This window comes from Vulpes lagopus, chromosome 21, assembly GCF_018345385.1.
Source record: "Vulpes lagopus strain Blue_001 chromosome 21, ASM1834538v1, whole genome shotgun sequence".
Classification (NCBI taxonomy): Eukaryota; Metazoa; Chordata; class Mammalia; order Carnivora; family Canidae; genus Vulpes; species Vulpes lagopus.
The window spans coordinates 23367333-23386642 of NC_054844.1; the positions used below are offsets into that span (position 1 = coordinate 23367333).

The 19310-nt window shown below is 36.8% G+C and overlaps 1 protein-coding gene across 4 annotated transcripts; it reads left to right on the forward strand.

The window, feature by feature from the left end:
- The first annotated feature begins 13195 nt into the window (after positions 1 to 13195).
- On the forward strand, positions 13196 to 19244 carry ETFRF1 (electron transfer flavoprotein regulatory factor 1). 4 transcript variants are annotated; one of them, XM_041735895.1, is made up of 3 exons: positions 13196 to 13318; positions 18604 to 18691; positions 18773 to 19244. In XM_041735895.1, the coding sequence occupies exons 2-3, from the start codon at positions 18641 to 18643 to the stop codon at positions 18992 to 18994; spliced, it is 273 nt and encodes a 90-aa protein (XP_041591829.1). In that variant the 5' UTR covers positions 13196 to 13318; positions 18604 to 18640; the 3' UTR covers positions 18995 to 19244. The 4 variants fall into 4 exon arrangements, with proteins under 4 accessions (XP_041591829.1, XP_041591830.1, XP_041591832.1 ...); XM_041735896.1 differs by having other exon boundaries at positions 13252 to 13322; XM_041735898.1 differs by lacking the exon at positions 13196 to 13318 and adding an exon at positions 13356 to 13381.
- Positions 19245 to 19310: the final 66 nt, after the last annotated feature.

Here is a 19310-nt window from a genome sequence, read left to right on the forward strand (position 1 = left end):
TTTTTGTTTTTTTGGTTTTTGTTTTTTCTGTCTTGTTTTGTTTTATAATGGTGGAAGTTAGTACCTTCTAACACACAGACCAAAATACACCCAGAACCAAGTGGAACACCATGTTGGTTCATTCTGTTAAACTATATTCTCTCCTCCTTCCCATTCTGCCTCTCTCTTTTATCTTGTTTCTGTTTTTGTGGTTGATGTTGGGTCTCTATATAAGTTTTCCTGGTTTATATAAATTGGAATTGAGCATCTTCTAACATACAGAACAAAATACACTCAGAACCAAGAGGATCACCCTCTAGGTCCCCTCAGTGAAACTATATTCTCTCTCCACCATAACTTCATCACCCCTTTTTTCTTTGTTTTTTTATTCTTACTTTTTTTTTTAAAAAAATTGTTTTTCACTTTAGTGGTTCTTTTATTTTGTTCTGTTCCTTTTCTTTTATTTTCTGGTCTCTGACCTCTTCAGAATTGTCTAGGATGTATTTTACTTAGGTCGTGGTTGATATTTTGTACTCTGCTCACTCATACAGCCACTCTACACGGCACAAAATGACTAGAAGGAAGAATTCACCACAAAAGAAAGAACCAGAAGTAATACTCTGCCACAGACTTGCTGGATGTAGATTTAAATATCATGTAAAAGATATAATTCAGAAGTACAATTATAAAATTACTAGTGTCTCTGGAAAAAGGCATAAAGGACCCTAGAGATTCTCTTGTTACAGAATTGAGACCTACCAGGCCAAAATTAAAAATACTTTAACTGAGATGCATTCTAAACTGGATGCTCTAACTGCTAGGGTTAATGAGGTGGAAAAGAGAGAGTGTCATAGAAGACAAGTTGCTGGAAAGGGAGGAAGCTGAGGAAAAAAAGAGAAAAACAAGAGCCCATGAGGAAAGGCTTGGGGGGAAAAATGATGGCTTGAGAAGGAATAATATTCATCTTATTGGGATTCTAGAAGAGGGAGAGGGAGAGGCAGAGAGAGAGAGAGAGAGAGAGAACCACAAAGTATATTTGAACAAATCCTAGCTGACAACTTTCCTAATCTGGGGAAGGAAACAGGCATTCTATACAAGAGATAGAGAGGATCCCCCCCTCCAATCAACAAAAACCATTCAACACCTTGATATTTAATAGTGAAACTTGCAAATTTCAGAGATAAAGAGAATTCTAAAGGCAGCTTGAGACAAGAGATTCTTAACTTAAAAGGGGAGAAATATCAGATTAACAACAGACCTATCCTATCCACAGACACCTGGCAGGCCAGAAAGGGCTGGCAGGATGTATACAGGGTACTAAACAAGAAAAACATGCAGCCAAGAATACTTTATCCAGCGAGGCTGTCATCAGAATAGGAGAGATAAAGAGCTTCCAGGATAGATAGAAACTGAAAGAATATGTGACCACCAAACTGGCTCTGCAAGAAATATTAAGGGGGACCCTGTAAAAGAAAGAGGGAGCCCAAAGAAACAATCCATAAAAACAAGGACTGTATAGGTAATACTATGATACTAAATTCAGATCTTTCAATAGTTACTCTGAACATAAATGGACTAAATGATCCCATCAAAAGATGGAGGGTATCAGACTGGATAAAAAAGCAAGATCCATCTATATGCTGAGACTCATTTTAGACCTAAGGACACCTCCAGACTGAAAATGAAGGGGAGGAGAACCATTTACCATTCAAATGGTCCTCAAAAGAAAACTGGGGTAGCAATCAGATATATCATATCATATCAGATAAATTAGAGTTTATACCAAAGACTGTAATAAGAGATGAAGAGGGACACTATATCATACTTAAAGGCTCTATCCAACAAGAAGATCTAATATTTATGAATATTTATGCCCCTAATGTGGGAGCAGCCAAGTATATCAATCAATTAATAACCAAAGTAAAGAAACTCACAGATAATAATACATTAATAGTAGGAGACTTCAACACAGCACTCTCAGCAAAAGACATATTTTCTAACCAGAACATCACCAAAGAAACAAGGGTCTTGAATGATACACTGAACCAAATGCATTTGACAGATATACACAGAACATTTCATTCCAATGCAACTGAATACACATTCTTCTCATGTGCACATGGAACTTTCTCCAGAATATACCACATACTGGGTCACAAATCAGGTCTCAACTGATACCAAAAGATTGCGTTTGTCCCCTGCATATTTTCAGACCACAATGCTTTGAACTAGAACTCAATCACACAATGAAGAAATCTGGAAGAAACTCAAACACATAGAGGTTAAAGAGCATCCTAATAAATGATGAATGGGTGAACCAGGAAATTAGAGAATTAAAAAAGATTCATGGAAACTAATGAAAATGAAAATACAATTGTTCAAAATCTTGGGATACAGCAAAAGCAGTCCTGAGAGAGAAATACAGCACAATGCAAGCCTCCCTCAAAATTTGGAAAAAACTCAAATACACAAGCTAAACTTCCACCTAAAGGAATATGAGAAAGAAGAGCAAATAAAGCCTAAGCCAAGCAGAGAAGAGAGATAATAAAGATTAGAAAAGAACTAAATGAAACAGAGACCACAAGAACTATAGAAAGATCAACGAAACTAGGAGCTGGTTCTTTGAAAGAATTAATAAGATAGATAAACCCCTAGGCAACCTTATTAAAAAGAAAAGAAAAAAGACTCAAATTAATAATATCAGGAATGAAAGAGGGGGGGATCCCTGGGTGGCGCAGCGGTTTAGCGCCTGCCTTTGGCCCAGGGCGCGATCCTGGAGACCCTGGATCGAGTCCCACGTCAGGCTCCCAGTGCATGGAGCCTGCTTCTCCCTCTGCCTGTGTCTCTGCCTCTCTCTCTCTCTCTCTCTCTCTGTGTGACTATCATAAACAAATAAATAAAAATTAAAAAAAAAAAGGAATGAAAGAGGGGAGATCACAACCAATACCACAGAAATACAAACGATTTCAGTACAAATAAATGTGCTCATACAAATCTTCAAGCTACTTTGTTTCATAATGAGCTAGGTATAAACTAATCCTGCATTGTTTTAAAAAGATGCATTTTTAATGTTCTGATCCTAAACCACGTACATTTTAGGGTCAACACTGAATGTCCCATAGACATCAGGACTCAAATTTTAGGCAACCAAAGCCTGTTCGTGAATACAGAGCTTTCTTGAGAGGGGGTTACATGTCAGTCAACGCATTTTAAGTTGAAACTATGGTAAGCCAAAAATGCATTTAATACACTTAGCCTACCAAACATCATAGTTTAGCCTACATTACCTTAAAAGTGTTTAAAATACTTATATTGGCCTACAATTAGACAAAAATCATCTAACACGTCTCTTTAATAATAAAGTACTGAATATCTCATGTCATGTATTGAATATTGTACTGAAAGTGAGAAACAGAATGGTTGTATGGGTACAGAATGGTTATAAGTGTTTTGGTTGGTTAACCTTCTGATCAGGTGGCTATCTGGGAGCTGTGGCTCACTGCCACCACCCAGCATCAGGAGAGAGTACCATACCACATATCATTAGCACAGGAAAAGATCAAAGTTAAAAATTTGAAGAATGGTTTCTACTGAATATGTATCACTTTTACACCATCATAAATTTGAAAAATCTCAAGTAGAACCATTATAATTTGGGGACCATACATATAGTGTTCTAAAATTAAAATAGGATTTAAAGTAGAGATCTGAACAATAGGATCCCCCCCCCTTTGTCCATTCTTTACAGTTCTATGCTGGCTGGTACTTGGACATCACTCTTAATCCATTCAAATAAAGTCAATTCAAAGAAAAGTATTCTAAGTCCTGTAAAATCTCTTCATTGATGTGTTACTAAAAGAATTCAAATATCAAAATTTTTTTAATAATATCATTTTCTTTACTGGAAGAGCAGTCATAATTATTAGCTAGAACAACTGGAATTATCTATGTATTCATCAACTTAAGAGGCAATTTTCCCCTACAATCTAACCAATGTCTCCTGATATTACATATATTCTATGAAGTACAGTACTTTCTGGGAAAAAAATATGCTATAAATGCAGTGATAGACCTTCTAATAGTGTACCTTTTCTGTAGTCTTGTACAATTTTCCTAGCTTTTGGAATGACTAATACTGATTTAAGTAAACTTTCACAAGCATCTTTAGTGAAAACATTAAGCCTATTTACATTTTTTCTGATACATTTAACCTTTCTTCATTAAAAAATTAATATTATTTTTGGGGTCGATGTTTTTTCAATAAATTACATTGTGAGAGGATTTTCTGCATCACTGTTTCACAATAATCTCACAGGTAATGTCAAGACAAAGTATTACCAGTTCCACAACTCCAGACCACAATATATAAGAAATTCAGACTATCTCATTCCTACTAATGTCACATTTCACCACAAAGAACAAAAGACAAAAAGTCCCTTGGTACCTTGATTAGAGAAAGCTTTGCCAAAAATCAGTATTTGAACTGTCCCTTAGTTTTATAGCCCAGGCCCTGGGGCAATGAAGCACTAAGATTTAGATCTGCTTTGGTTTCGTAAAGCAAGGAGAGTAATTCTGAAAAGGGAAGACAGTAGATTTTTCCCAGAAAAAGGGGAAATATGGAAGTTGATGATCTGGAAATTGATTTCCATAAAACTGTGTCACATCTGTGTCCTGGCATCCTTTGTGTATCTTTTTACTTGTAGGTTTATTTTGCTGGAAAGACTTCTGATCCCAACTGCTGCAAAAGATTCATAACTGGTCCTCCTGCTTCTACTCTTGCTGACCTACAATAAATTTTCCACTCACCTTTTAAAAAATGAAAACAATAAGATTGATAAACTCCTGGCCAGGCTTATCAAAAAGGGCAAGGACCCAAATAAATAAAATCATGAATGAAAGAGATCACAACCAACACCAAAGAAATATAAACACTTAGTAAGCACATATTATTAGCAACTATATGCCAACAAACTAGGCAATCTGGAAGAAATGGATGCATTCCTAGAGACATATAAACTACCAAAACTGAAACAGGAAGAAACAGAAAACATGCACAGACCCATAACCAGCAAGGAAATTGAAGCAGTCATCAAAAATCTCCTAACAAATAAGAGTCCAGGGCTGGATGGCTTCCCAGGGGAATTCTACCAAACATTTAAAGAAGATTTAATAGTTTTCTGAAGCTGTTTCAAAAAATAGAAATGGAAGAAAAACTCCCAAGATTTTTCTATGAGGCCAGCATTACCTTGATCCCAATACCAGACAAAGACCCTACCTAAAAGGAGAATTATAGATCAATATCCCTGATGAACATGGATGCAAAAATTCTCACCAAAATACTAGACAATAGGATCCAAGAGTACATTAAAAGGATTATTCAAGTGAGATTTATTCCTGGGCTGTAAGGGTGGTTTAACATCTGCAATCAATGATCAATGTGATACACTACATTAATAAAAGAAAGGATAAGAACCATATGATCCTCTCGATAGATGTAGAAAAGCATTTGACAAAGTACAGCATCCATGAATGGATAAAACTCCTCACAGTATAGGGATAGAGGGAATATATCTCGATATCATAAAAGCCATATAGGAAAAGCAAGGATGTAGAGAAAGGAGAACCCTCTTATGCTGTTGGTAGGAATGCAAGCTGGTATAGCCACTCTGGAAAACAGTATGGAGGTTCCTCAAGAAGTTAAATTGCTACAACCCAGCAATTGCACTACTAGGTATCTACCTCAAAGATATAAATATAGCGATCTGAAGGAGCACCTGCACCCTAATGTTTATAGCAGCAATGTTCACAATAGCCCAACTATGGAAAGAGCCCAGATGTCTATCAACAGATAAATGGATAAAGAAGGTGTGGTGTATATACAATGGAATATTACTCAGCCATCAAAAAATGAAATCTTGCCATTTGCAACAATGTAGAAGGAACGAGAGGATATTATGCTAAGCAAAATAAGTCAATTAGAGAAAGAAAATTATCATATGATCTTACTCATATGTGGGATTTAAGAAACAAAACAGGATTATAAGGAAACAGAAAAAAATAAAACAAGATGAAATCAGAGAGGAAGATAAGCCATAAGAGACTCTTAATCATAGGAAACAAACTGATACTTGCTGGAGGGGAGAAGGGTAGGGGAATGGGGTAAAAAATAATAAAATGTGAGAAAAAATAAAAATAAAAACGTAAATACCACTCTTCTGCTTACAACTTTCTCAGGCTACCCACCGCAGTCAGAATAAAACCCAAACATTTCACCATGGCCTACTTAGCCATTACTGCAATAACTATTTTTTCTTTCTAGAATCTTATCCCCCAGTAATTACTGACTAATTTGCTTCATCTAAGTCTCTTCTCAAACTTTACTTCTTTAATCACCCTATATGAAACAGCATCGCCACTATTGCCTACCACACATTTCTCACTGACCCCTTTCTTGGTTTTCTGCATTTCCAAAACTATCTGAAATTATATTCCTCCCCACCCTGCCCCCTGATAGAATGTAAGTCTTATAAAATGAAACCACTATCTTGAAGAGATATCTGCACCCCTGTGTGCACTGTAAGACATGGAAACAAAGTGTCCATCCATAGATTAATAGATAAATACATAAAAATGAAATATTATTCTGCCATGAAAAAAGAAGAAAATCTTGCTATTTGTGACAATATGGATGAACCTTGAGAGCATTATGCTAAATGAAGTAAGTCAGAGACAAATACTGTATGGTCTAGCATGGGGAATCAAAGTTGAACTCATAGAAGCAGAATAAATTGGTGATTGTCAGGGGCTGGGACATTGGGGAAGAGGGCATAAACTCTTATCAATCTTAAATATTTTCACCACACACACATATGTAATGACAATTATGTGAGGTGAAAGATGTGTAGTTAACTTGAATTTAGTAATCACTTCATAATACATACATACATAAAATTGTTACATTGTATACCTTAAACTTATACAATGTTATATGTCGATCATATCTCCTTAAAGCTAAATTTAAAAAGAATGTAAGCTTCATGAGATCTGGTACTGTCTTGCTACTGTTTTCTTAATGTCTAGGACACTGCTAAATCAGCAAAATAAGTATTCTTCTATATAACTGCAAGACATTATAAACAAAGATCTTCATCCTTACCTTGTTTGTGGTAGCAAAAAAGAGGGACATAAAAATCATAGTATATACTTTCAATGAAATATGATGCAGCTGTGAAGTGACACAATCTCAATGTGCTGAAACATGAAAGTCCAAAGACATACCTATTCTATCCAACCTATGATGCCATCAAATGTAAGATGTACCTTTAAATTATACTACCAAAAAAGGGAATGCCCAAGATGGGGGTCTAATAGGAGATGGCTGTATAAAGCTGGAACCTGAGTAATGAGAAATGAGCCCACAGCACAGAAAGATACAGCAAGAAAACTTGCAGCTCTTAATCCTGAAAAGGAATAGATAGAAGAAGAAAATCCTGAAAATTTAAATCACAAGCCAGTTCATGTGGATTTACAGTCTGACTGATACCTTTAGGATGGTCCCAAAACTCTCAGGCAGAGAACTGAAAGTAATATCAGGTATGAGTAAGCCCATGTGACTGGCAGAAGCAAACATCCTTTCTGGAAGAAATGGATGTCAATCCAGGACTACAATGATTATAAGATGATACTGACTATAAGACACATTCCAATTTTAGTACTGTTTTAACTTTTACATTTAAATTTTATTTTTTTAAGATTTATTTATTTATTTATTTATGATAGAGAGAGAGAGGGAGAGGCAGAGACACAGGAGGAGGGAGAAGCAGGCTCCATGCCGGGAGCCCGACGTGGGACTCAATCCCAGGACTCCAGGACCGCACCCTGGGCCAAAAGCAGGCGCCAAACCGCTGAGCCACCCAGCGATCCCTACATTTAAATTTTAAATGTAAAAATATGAGTATTCTAGAATTAATGAAAAACAGTATCATTAAATGATAAATGGAAGGTGCAGAATGCTCCTGTCTGTGGGTAGAAAAGGGATGTGTGTGTGTACTCTTTAACACTTAGACAATTTATGAAAAGATACACAATAGTTCTTCCAGTCTCGAAGAAATTTTTCATTTTTATGCTATTTTAATTTTGTACCATGTGCATTTATTAGTTTCCCTTTAAAAATTTATGATCAATCAGAAAAAATAAAACATAGCTTTCAATGTTTTCCTAACTATACTGTAATTTCCCTTACAGACTCAATTTATCCCCAAACCACAATCTTTAAGAATGGAATAAGCAAAAAGGGAGTGATTTGGTCCTTATGTTTGGTTTCAAATTTCATTGGCTTCCTATCACCATTCTCTAAGGGATACAACACTCTTAAACAAAATAATCCAGAAGTATTTATTTAGCACCCATGCATACAACAATTAGAACAATGAGTTTTCACATTGAGAACAATGCCTCTAAGATTTCACAATCTAAAGCCAAAATTGAAAATCCACACAAACCAATAACTACAGACCCACATACAAATAATTGTAGTCCTCCAGAATACTTCCATGAAAATGTGCCCAGAGCCTTCATAAATTTTGTTCAGTCATATTCACGGCCTTTAAAACAGTATCAGGTTAGTAGCGGGTCCAAATGACTGAGAGAAGCAAACAGAGGCACTCAAAAGTGTCTCTTGAAGAAATGTTTAATTGTATAAATATTGAATACACATTAAAAAAAAAGCATTTCATTTAAATAGATGTTTTTAAATGGCAGGGTAAATGGGCTTCACATATTCAATACACAAACATTGATTGAATTTCTACTATGCGCCAGGCACTGCACTAAATGCTATGAACATAAAAATTAATATGACAATGCTCCCGACCTTAGACAGCTCACAATTATAAATTATTACAATAAAATGATATAAAGGTTATAAATGATGTATGTGCAAACGAAGGTGCTATGAGAACACACAGGATAACTGATTGTGGAAGAAAGAATAGTAAAAATTTTACAGAGACATGACCTTATAAAATATGCCTTAAAGTCAGCATTTCAAATTCAAATTCCTATTGGGATCAGGCAGGTAAATAAAGTAAGGAATTTGGTTATGGTCAAGATTATGGCAATCTGAAGAGTTTATGCATTTCTAAAAAGGGGTGGCTGCTACCCAGTCTAGCCAACTACTGCCTCACGGTACTATAGACTCAATGTTATCAGGTTTCCAATTTTTCGAGAATAGATGGAAATCATATTTTTCTATGAAAATAATTTGGCAACTAATAAAAAAAAGTTTCAGGTCAAAGAAAATATGTTTAGAAACTGAATATGGCTTGCCAGTCAAGATACTATAATCTCTGCTTTGAAGCATAAATCTACTAAATGAAAAGGAGAGAATTAGGCATCCTAGACATCCTTTATTAAATTCAAATTTCTACAAAGCACAAAAGAAAATCAAGTATGCATTACTGTACAATCCATTTAAAGATATATTACCGTAGGGTCCACTTTTAAGGTTTTGTAGCTAAATTTTTGTGTTTATCTGGAATAAAGAAAAGGGATTCCTAATCTAACACTTCGTAGAGCACAACTAATAAAGCCTCAAACTCTAGGTACAAGTAAAAATCAAAGACTGTGAAACTAGAAGTATCTTTTTACGTCAAATTTGAAGTACGTCCTGTTTTTAAAGGATTAACCATGATTTAAACAGCATTAACATCTTAAAAAGTAAGCTTAGTAAATCCTATTTAAATTATAATAAAACCAATTTAAAAATTTAAAAACTCTGTTCATACAATGTCAGTGCTTATAAAACTATCTATTTTGAGAAAATAATTTCTACCTACCTTTTTTGCTTTGGGACCCTAAAGGTTGGAAAAGACAAAAGGATTGATAAATTTTTAAAACCTCAGATATTTAGCAAAAGTACCAAGATTATATTAAATGTGAAATTAGGAGAAGCCGGGTAAAAAAGCGTAAGGAAACTCTCTGCATCATCTTTGCAACTTTCGTGTAAATCTAAAATTACCTCAAAATAAAGTCTTTTTAAAAAGAATTTAGACAAAACTATAAGCAGGTCTAGGTGAAACTAAAATAGTTCACCTACTAAAGCACCTTTTTGAATTATACACTTTTTAAATCTTACACTCTTTTTTGACAGTCACTCAGTGTCTTATGTATAATGAAATGACCTACCACTACCTGCTACCAGAGTAGCAATCAGGGAGGTACTGATTCAAAAGGCTCCAAGAAACAATAAGTGATTGACTAAATATTGGCACTGATGTCAAATTTGAAAGTGTGGAAATTATAAATAAATAATCTTTCTGTAAAATTAGATTGTTGGTTGTATAGACAAAGAGTCAGTTATTTAAATCAGGCAAAGCTATGATAAAATGATTCTGTTCAGCAACGTGTTTTAAAGCAGATCTATTCCTCTTTGGAAATTATTTTGGAAAGCCCAGGATTGCAATAAATACTTATTAGGATTATCATTACATGTGTTTTTCAATTAATACTACTTGTAATTTCCTGATTAGGCTCATGAGTTCATAAGACTTCTAATAGGGAGAAAAGATGTAGGAAATCATGTGACTATGAGATTATATGCATTCCACATCTGAAGACTTATCCAGGAGAAATTACTGGTTCAAGCTATAAGATTATCACTGTATTAAATATAATTGTTGAAACTGACATGAACCAGGAGATTTTATCTTCTTGAAAGTACATTTATTTCATTAATTCAATTAGCAAGTATTTATTAGTGATTTGCACACAGGGTGCTCTGGGACACTGGAGATGATATAAAGAGGAATAGTAGAGACTTTGCTCTCATAAAATTTTTACAATTGGGTTCTATTTTTATTATCATATTTACTATCAATTAATAGTTAATAGACTTACATCTTGAAAAAAGTACTATATAGCAGAATATGCTATTCCTGTTCTCAAGTAGCCATATTTTAAGATGGGCAAATTATCATCTCTCACTAGTGCTTTTAATGTCCTTATCCTAACCCCTCCTGCAAATCATAAAAGCATCATGTAGTACAGTACAGTTGGCCCTTGGACAACACAGGGTTTGGAGTGCTGACCCCCATGCAGTCAAAAATCCACATATAATTTTTAGCTCCCCCAAAACTTAACTAATGGCCTATTGTTGACTAGAAGACTTACATATAACATAAACAGTTAACACATATTTTGTATGTTATATGTATTATATACTATATTGTGACAAAATAAGCTTAAGAAAAGAATTATTAACAAAATGATTAAAAATACATTAACAGTATTAGACTGTATTTATCCAAAAATATCTGCCTATAAGTGGATTCCTGCGGTTCAGAGTGAATCAGTGGTATTCAAGAGTCAACTGTAGCTCTCAAAGTTCAGAGAGCTTGTTTAAAAAATGCCTATTTCTGCAGTAAAAGTGTACACACTTCTCCCTTCCCATTGTGGTTCAGTAGATATTATGGATTGAACTGCATCCCCGCAAAATTTGTACATTGAAATCCTATCCATGGTATCTCCAAACCTTATCTTATTTGGAACTGGGGTTGTTGTTGATGTAATTAGTTAAGATGAGATCAAAATGGAATAGGATAGCCTTTAATCCACTATGACTGGTATCCCTATAAAAAGGAGAAATATGGACACAGACATGCACACATAAAGAACACCATATAACGAGTGGGGGTATGTTGCCACAAGCCAAGAACTACCAGAAGCAAGGAAAGAGGTCTGAACAGATGCCTCCACTTGCAAAAGGAGCAGAGGCTTGAAAATACCTTGATCTTGGATTTATCAGCCACCAGAGTTTTCAGCCAACAGTAAGTCTCTACTGCTTAAGCCATTTTGTTTCACTTTGTTACTTGGCAGCCCTGGAAACTAATACAGTAGATTTGTTTGGAGTCCAGGATGTTGCTGGAATCTGAATCTTAACAAGTATTCCAGATGTGGTAGAAGTGAATGTTCCAGGAACATTTTGAAAAACATTGCTGGAATGATAAGATGAAATTTGTGTTCCATTGGAAAACAGAGGCTTATTGTTCCCTCAATTTATCAGCAGCTTTAAGTCCGCTTAATGTCCATATACTTCTGGTTCTTCTCACATGACCATTCTCCATCAATTCTGGTAAACTCATATTCATACTTTAAAACACAGTTTGAAAAGCATTGTTCTTCCCTTTCTGTGCCCTTTCCCACCCCAATTTCATCATTTCCAATTTAATCTTACTCCATTGTAGACATTTCAATATTACAGTTAAAAAACCGTATTCTTACTTGGTTAGCCTGTCTCCAACAGCAGGGAGGGTTTGTAATATTCATTTTTAGATCCCTACTTCTAGCCTAGGGTCAAATGCAAAGAGTGTACCCCGTATTTCCCCTTAGTTAACGAATTAAATACATTTCCTACTTCCTTTGGTTTTAATCATAGAAAACGGAAGTCACGTTTAAGAAAAAGGGAACAGAGATAATTTCATACGGGCAGGTTGCTCTGTGTTCTTGAAAAACACATGACAGCTGAGGAGTTCATTAAGACAAGCAGCTTTATTATATTTAATAAATTCAAGGCAAGCCGAGTAACTCGAATCACAAGGCAATTCACATTCCCACAAAAGACCACATAGAATAACTTTTCAGAGAAGCATTAATTCCAACGGTTGTTGATGAACTACCGAGGAGGCGCAAAAACACATTTTCGCCAAGCTGCCAATGAAAAAAAGCAATTTAATGGAAACGTCGAGCATTCTCAGGAATTACCAAGGTGAGGCCAATTCTGAAACGTAGCAGCAGTGCGAGGTTAGGGCACTACTGGACCGCACTGACCATCCCGCGTGCGAACGCCGGTTTGCGACTCCTCCCGGACGGGAAGACCACACATCAGGAGGCTGATTCCCCATGGGGTAAGGGCTCTTTCTTAAACCCAGCCGCTCCCCTCTAAAATATGTCAGGCTCTTATTACACCATTTAACACGGGTGAATCACTGCTCGCCCCTTCACCTGCGCCCCCCCCCACCCCCGCACACACACACACACACACTTTTCCTTGCTCACCATTCTGCAGCCAGCACAACCTCTGCAGGCGGCCAAATCGGAGCTCAGAGTCGTGTGGACGAACGCTCCCGCGTTGTCAGGACGACAAGCCCCGCCCACTCGCGCCCAGGGGAAAGGGCGCAAATCCTCACGTACGGGTCCGCGCAATCGCGCTGGGGTTCTTCCGGGAGGCGCCCCGCCCCCTTCCCTGACTGGCTCCCCGGCACCCACACCCACCCTGCTTTGCGGTTGACAGATCCTGGAGTCGAAGCGGTCGGAGGCCGTAAAGGCTGTGGCCTGCCGGAAAGTGCGTGAGTGCGGCCGCCGGGGCGTTTTCTTTTCCCAGATCCTGGGGTCTGGAGGCGGTGAAGTATGGTCTGGGCAGGGCCTAGCAGGGGTGGCAAGGGGGGTTCTGAACGTCTGAGGGATTCCAGAAAGAAGGGAGCCGGCGGCTACGCGACTGCGTGATGTGACTGACACCCACTCGAGTGGGCTGCCTGTTCCACCACAGCTTACGCCCGAGGAGGGGGATGGGCCCGACTGGCAGTTTAGGGAGGGAGGCAAACCAGTTGGTTCTGAGAGGGTTGGTTATTTTGGAATTAATGACCTTTGGATTCTTCTCTCTGCACAGGGTTCAGTTTACTTTCTGTGCAAAGCCATGTAATGCCGTTTTTCCTCAGGGCGGCTCTTCAACAAGAACTGGAAATTACCTGAAGCAATTCCTGGGTAGAGGATTTCCTACAGTTGGAGGTCACTGAGGCCTAGCAAGACTCCTTAAGCCCAAGGTCACAGGCTGATTGTACCAGCCAGGAGCATAACCTTCAGAATTTCAGTCTCCTCCCCACATGAGTAAACCACTGGCAACTTAGACCAGCAGGAAAACTAGAAGAAATTAAGAAATTAAGCTCCTCCAAAATCTCTGTTCTTTGACTTTAGGGCCATGTTTTAGCAAGACAAAACATCGAATACCTTTTTTTTTTTTTTTTTTTTTTAATTCATGAGAGACACAGAGAGAGAGAGGGAGGTTCCATGCCCGGAGCCCGATGCGGGACTCGATCCTAGGACTCCAGGATCACGCCCTGGAGCCAAAGGCTGACGCTCAACCGCTGAGCCACCCGGGCGTTCCAACATGGAATACTTTAAAATCACTGGCACCCGTTTCTTATCTCTGAATTGTAGTTTTATAATGTTCTCTCCCTTTCAACTTTATTGACTACATGTATTAGTAAATATTGAGCCAGTCTTGTGGGCTGAGGTGTTGTTACCCCCATTGTAACAGAAATCCAGGTTGTAAAATATGACATCCCATCCCCAAACCCCTGCAAAATAAAAAACATCTTAATGTCCACTTCATATAAAGTTTTGAAGCCATTTGCTATGGAAGTAAGTTTTTGTTCTAGTGTTTATAAAACCTCACTCAGTCAACTCAATTTGGATTGATGGGCGAAATTACTCTAGGGAAGAGAATTTAGTCACGCTCTCACTCTAAGCCACCTCCCTCCTAGGGAGGAGGGATTGCTAGCGATGTGTAAAAAAGAACATACTAGACTGTTTTAGGGACACTATGCTGTAAAAACTATCCCCGTGACTTTGGTTCTCCTCTAGGACTTCTCTTGCAAGCTGCTAAGTGAAAGGGCGGTTTCCTGTTCTGCCTTCAGACAGGCATAGTATCCACCCATTCTGGTTACTATGCTCCTTTCAACTCCTATAATCTGGCTTCCTAGGATGCCTTGACCAAGCCAAATGCCAGTCTTAAGGCGTAAAAATCTTTTGACACCTACTTCTGATGACCTATCCTTTGGATCTGGTGTTAGAGTTTTTTACATGAAGCTTTTTTAGGCTTAACTAATTCGGGAAAACACACTTTCCTGTTTGAAGCTGTTTGAAGTCAAAATCTACCAGAAACCAATAAACAGTAACATTGCACTGCTTTTCTCTACCCGTTTTCCTTCAGCTTTTATTGCCATCCAAACTTCATGAGGAAGAATTAACAACAGCTTTGGCCACCAGTAAAATGACAATTCTTAGTTAACCCAGGACTGGAGTTAGTTAAGTCTGAACTCCTCAGCTCACAGTCATTGGAAAAAAGCTGTCAGTGGCGATTGTTGCTTCTTCCCCTTGCCCACCACATACTGTCTCAGAATGATAGGGGGCTTCTCTCGGTCCCTAATAGTTTGGCTCTTTACAAGTAACCTCCATAACTTCATGTAGGGTTAAGGAGCAGCTCCAGGTCCCTGCTGCATTTTAATTTCACCAATTGTGAACCCACGGTGAACCTTCTCCGAATGGCTAATAAACTTAAATGCCTGAAGGACAACATAAAATAATAATGATAAACTGCCTTAATTTCTGTAAATCAGCATATCAAAGAACAAGACAATTTTGCCCTAGTCAAACCAGCTACATTTTTTTTGCTGGGCTAATCCTCTATTATGTATGATTTTTTAAAAAGGCAATAGCTTAAAAGGACAGTTTAAGCTTTAACAAATTACAAATTTGGAGTTAAATAAAGCTGTGTTCCTTGCCAGAAAATTAAACACGCTATAATTTGCAATTTGACAGTATGTCTGTGTAGATTTAGAATCATTTTTAAAGCATGTGATTCTTAAGAGCCATTCTTCAATAAGATTAAACCACTGGAAACTGGCTCTCAGGGAGAAAAAAATTTTTTTTGAATTGAAATTAGCTATTAATATAGTAGTTTAAAAATGCACCCTTCTAATTTCATTCCCTTTCAAAACTCCACTGATCTTCAGTGAAGGGATATAAAATTAAACTGGAAAAATGAGAGAGATGACATCAGTAAAATTTTGGGAGCTGCAACCCAGATGAATGAATGTGACTCAACACACCAGAAAAGCCCAGTTTATACTGCATAATTCTCCAAAGGCATTGGAACAAAGACAATGGAATTGGAAATGAAAAATGAAGTAAATCAGAGATTAAGTGAAAATATTTGAAAAACACCTCTAGAGGGATTGCACTTCTCACTCCCATAGAAGCATGGAGATTTATTTCTGACCAAATAATACTATTCTCTGCACTGGAGTGTCCTCACCTATACTAAATATGTAAGAACCACACTGGAAACAAATTAAGTGAATTTGGTATATAGAATGCTGAATGCAAGGCTCCCATTCTTCCACTTCTTAAGATTGAATAGGCAAATCCTCAGCAAATTCGAAGTTTCTTCTCTGGGGAATGACCAGCCCAGGAGGAATGATCTGACACTTTTGATTTCTAGAGGTTCCCCAACAAAGGGCTCATTCAGATTATCCTAAGTGAAGCTCAGAGTCTGTAAATTGCAACTATGTATACAGATCTTCTAAAACTTTTTTTTTTTTGTCCTCATAAAAAGGGGGGCAGGGGGAAAGACTTGGAAAGAAAGCTTGAAAGCAACCCAGATAAAGAAGAGAAAGCAATTTGGAGAAAAAATTGCAAAAAAGCTAAAAAATAATTGTTCTGCTATGTTAATAGCAAACGTGTATGTTTGCTATGTGAATTAGCTCAAAAGCTACTAGTAAAGAGGGGAATTATATAAGAATTAAAATGGAAATAATGTTCCTATGTGATTATTTCTCCCTTAACAAAGTGAAGCCAAAGAATCAGACTTATAAACTTTTTAGCAAGAAATGAAAAGGTCTTCATTAAGCTGCCATCCTGGCAGGGGAAGTCTTCCAAGTATATTTTTTAAAAATTTAAAATATGAATTTAGACCCAGAGCTCCCACTCCAGCAAGGCATACCTGGTTTTATGCAGCTTGACTGGTGGCTGGTTTAACCACCTACCCTGACCACTAATTGGCAGCCTTGTGGTTTAGATAGATCTCTATTTCCATGTGTACCTACCTCACTATCTCCCAGCCCTACTCTTAACATTTTGCCAGCATATTTACACCATTAAAAAGTTTACTGAGGTACAACTGGCATACAGTAAGCTATACTTATTTAAAGTGTGAATCAATCTAACAAATTTGGCATATGCATACAGTTATAAAACTATTACAGTAATAAACATCTCCATTATCCCCAAGGACTTCCTCCTGCCTTTTCCTCCCTTCCTGTTCTCCAGTCCCTTGCTTCCATTCCCAGGCTACTCTGTTATTTCTGAGCATTTTAAATATCTGTAGTAGTCTCCAGCTATTCTACAAAATAAGTGGCCTGTGACCTTCACAACTATGAAGTTCATAAAAGTCAAGGAAAACTGAGTAACTGTTTCAGTCTGAAGGCTAAAGAAACATGAAAACTAAATGCCATGTGTAATCTTGGATTGGAAGCTTCTGCTATAAAAGGCATCTTTGGGATGACTGCCAAAACACGTACTTGTGGATTTGATGTAGTCATGTAACAGTGTTAGTTTCCTGATTCTGATGTTTGTACTGTTCTGTAGGAAAAAGTCCATGTTCACAGGAAAATATACTCTAAAGCTGTGTTGTCCAGTATGGTGCCAATTAAGCCCCTGATACCTATAAGCACTTGAAATGTAGCTAACATGACACATTAAAATAATATTTTGAGTATGAACAAAATATATTAAAATAATTTCACTTGTTTTTTTAATACTAGAAAATATAAAATTACATAGGCATCTTGAATTACATTCTGTTGGATGGCACTGCAAAGTATTCCCACTGTTTATCATGTTACCAACTTACTCTCAAATTCCTAAGGAAAAATGTTGCAACTTTTTTGCAAGATTGAAATTATTTCAAAATAATTATGTTAATGAGAGACATAAAGTATAAAAGTTTTCTTAGGTCACTGGGAAAATAGAAGTAACAGAAATTTAAGGTAGGTTATAAATGACATGGACATTTGCTTTGGGCCTATCATGAACTAAATGCTTATGGTGTTAGGAATTTTATGATTTAGTCCCCATGACTATAACAAATAATGAGAATTATTTTCTATATTTAGGCTCTCCTGGTACCTTTAAGGAGCCACTTTTCCCTACTAGCACTAACAAGTTATATGTAAAGTATAATCTACTCCACTGGATATTGCCTGCTTCTCACATATGTACCCACTTAGGAGTTGTTGACTGTCCTCCTTAACCACCACTCTTATTGCCCATCTACCATTAGCCATGAACCTGCTTGACTCTCATATCTTCTACTCTTTAGCCTTCCTTAGGATAGCACCCTTCTAGGTATGATCGGGCCTCTTTCCAGTGTCCTCCAAATGAATCTGGCCTTGCCTTGAGAGCAATGTAGACACTCTTCCTTTGAACAGTAAAGAAACTGAAGCTCATAAGTAATTTCTATAACATTATGTAGCTGGGATTCTAATTCATTCCACTCTATAAAAGAAGGTTCATCTATATATAACTATCTTTGACAACTCATTTTCTCTCTCATTACCCTTTTTCCTTCATAAGACTTACACAATTCCTAATTCTCTTGTTTATTATGCCTCCCCCAGGAGAAGTTAGTTCTGTGAGAGCAGGTATCTTACCTGACATTTCATAGCTATATCCCAGTGCCTGGAACATAAAAGTGCTCAATAAGTATTTACTGAGTGAAAAAAGTTACAACGGATTCTTTTCTGAGATTACAATGCAGATATTTACAATTTTTTTTAAATTTTTCTTTAGGTATGTTATGTATAAAAGTGGATACTTTCCATAATAAATGAAAATGGCCAACTCTTTAAGAGGAGAAGTACTGAATCTTTATAAAAATGTAAGTAACTATGTTGCCAGTTTTATACATATGTTATTGAGATACAGATCATTTAGAAACATTTAACCTTTGTTTTTTAAGCTGCTGTATCTTGGACGAGACTATCCAAAAGGAGCAGACTATTTTAAAAGGCGTCTGAAGAATGTTTTCCTTAAAAACAAAGATGTGAAGGACCCAGAGAAGATCAAAGAACTTATTGGACGGGGTGAATTTGTAATGAAAGAGCTAGAAGCCTTATACTTCCTTAGGAAATACAGAGCAATGAAACAACGCTATTATTCAGATACCAACAAAACTAACTGATCACTCTTACTATAATTTGACTGGAATTCAGTGCCAGCTGATTATGTATAACAGTTATGATAAAAGTAACTGTAACTTAAAATGGAAAGATATAGTTATGTAAAAAATACCTGAGCTGCCTTATTGAATTAATGGGTTTCAGCTTCTGTTCACAGAAAGCTTTATTTTATCAACAACGCTTTATGTTTAATTTTTCTACAAAATCAGCAATATAGCCAACTATACCAATTAAAAATTAATGGATACTCAATTTTGAATGAAAATACAGTGTACTTATTATAATTTTAACTCAGCAAGTTTTTACCAATTATTCTTA

Excerpts from the sequence above, each read along its gene's own strand:
- ETFRF1 (XM_041735895.1), top strand. The coding sequence starts at position 18,641 with ATGAAAATGGCCAACTCTTTAAGAGGAGAAGTACTGAATCTTTATAAA. Across the intron at positions 18,692-18,772 it reads TACTGAATCTTTATAAAAAT|CTGCTGTATCTTGGACGAGA; the intron begins GTAAGTAACTAT and ends TTGTTTTTTAAG.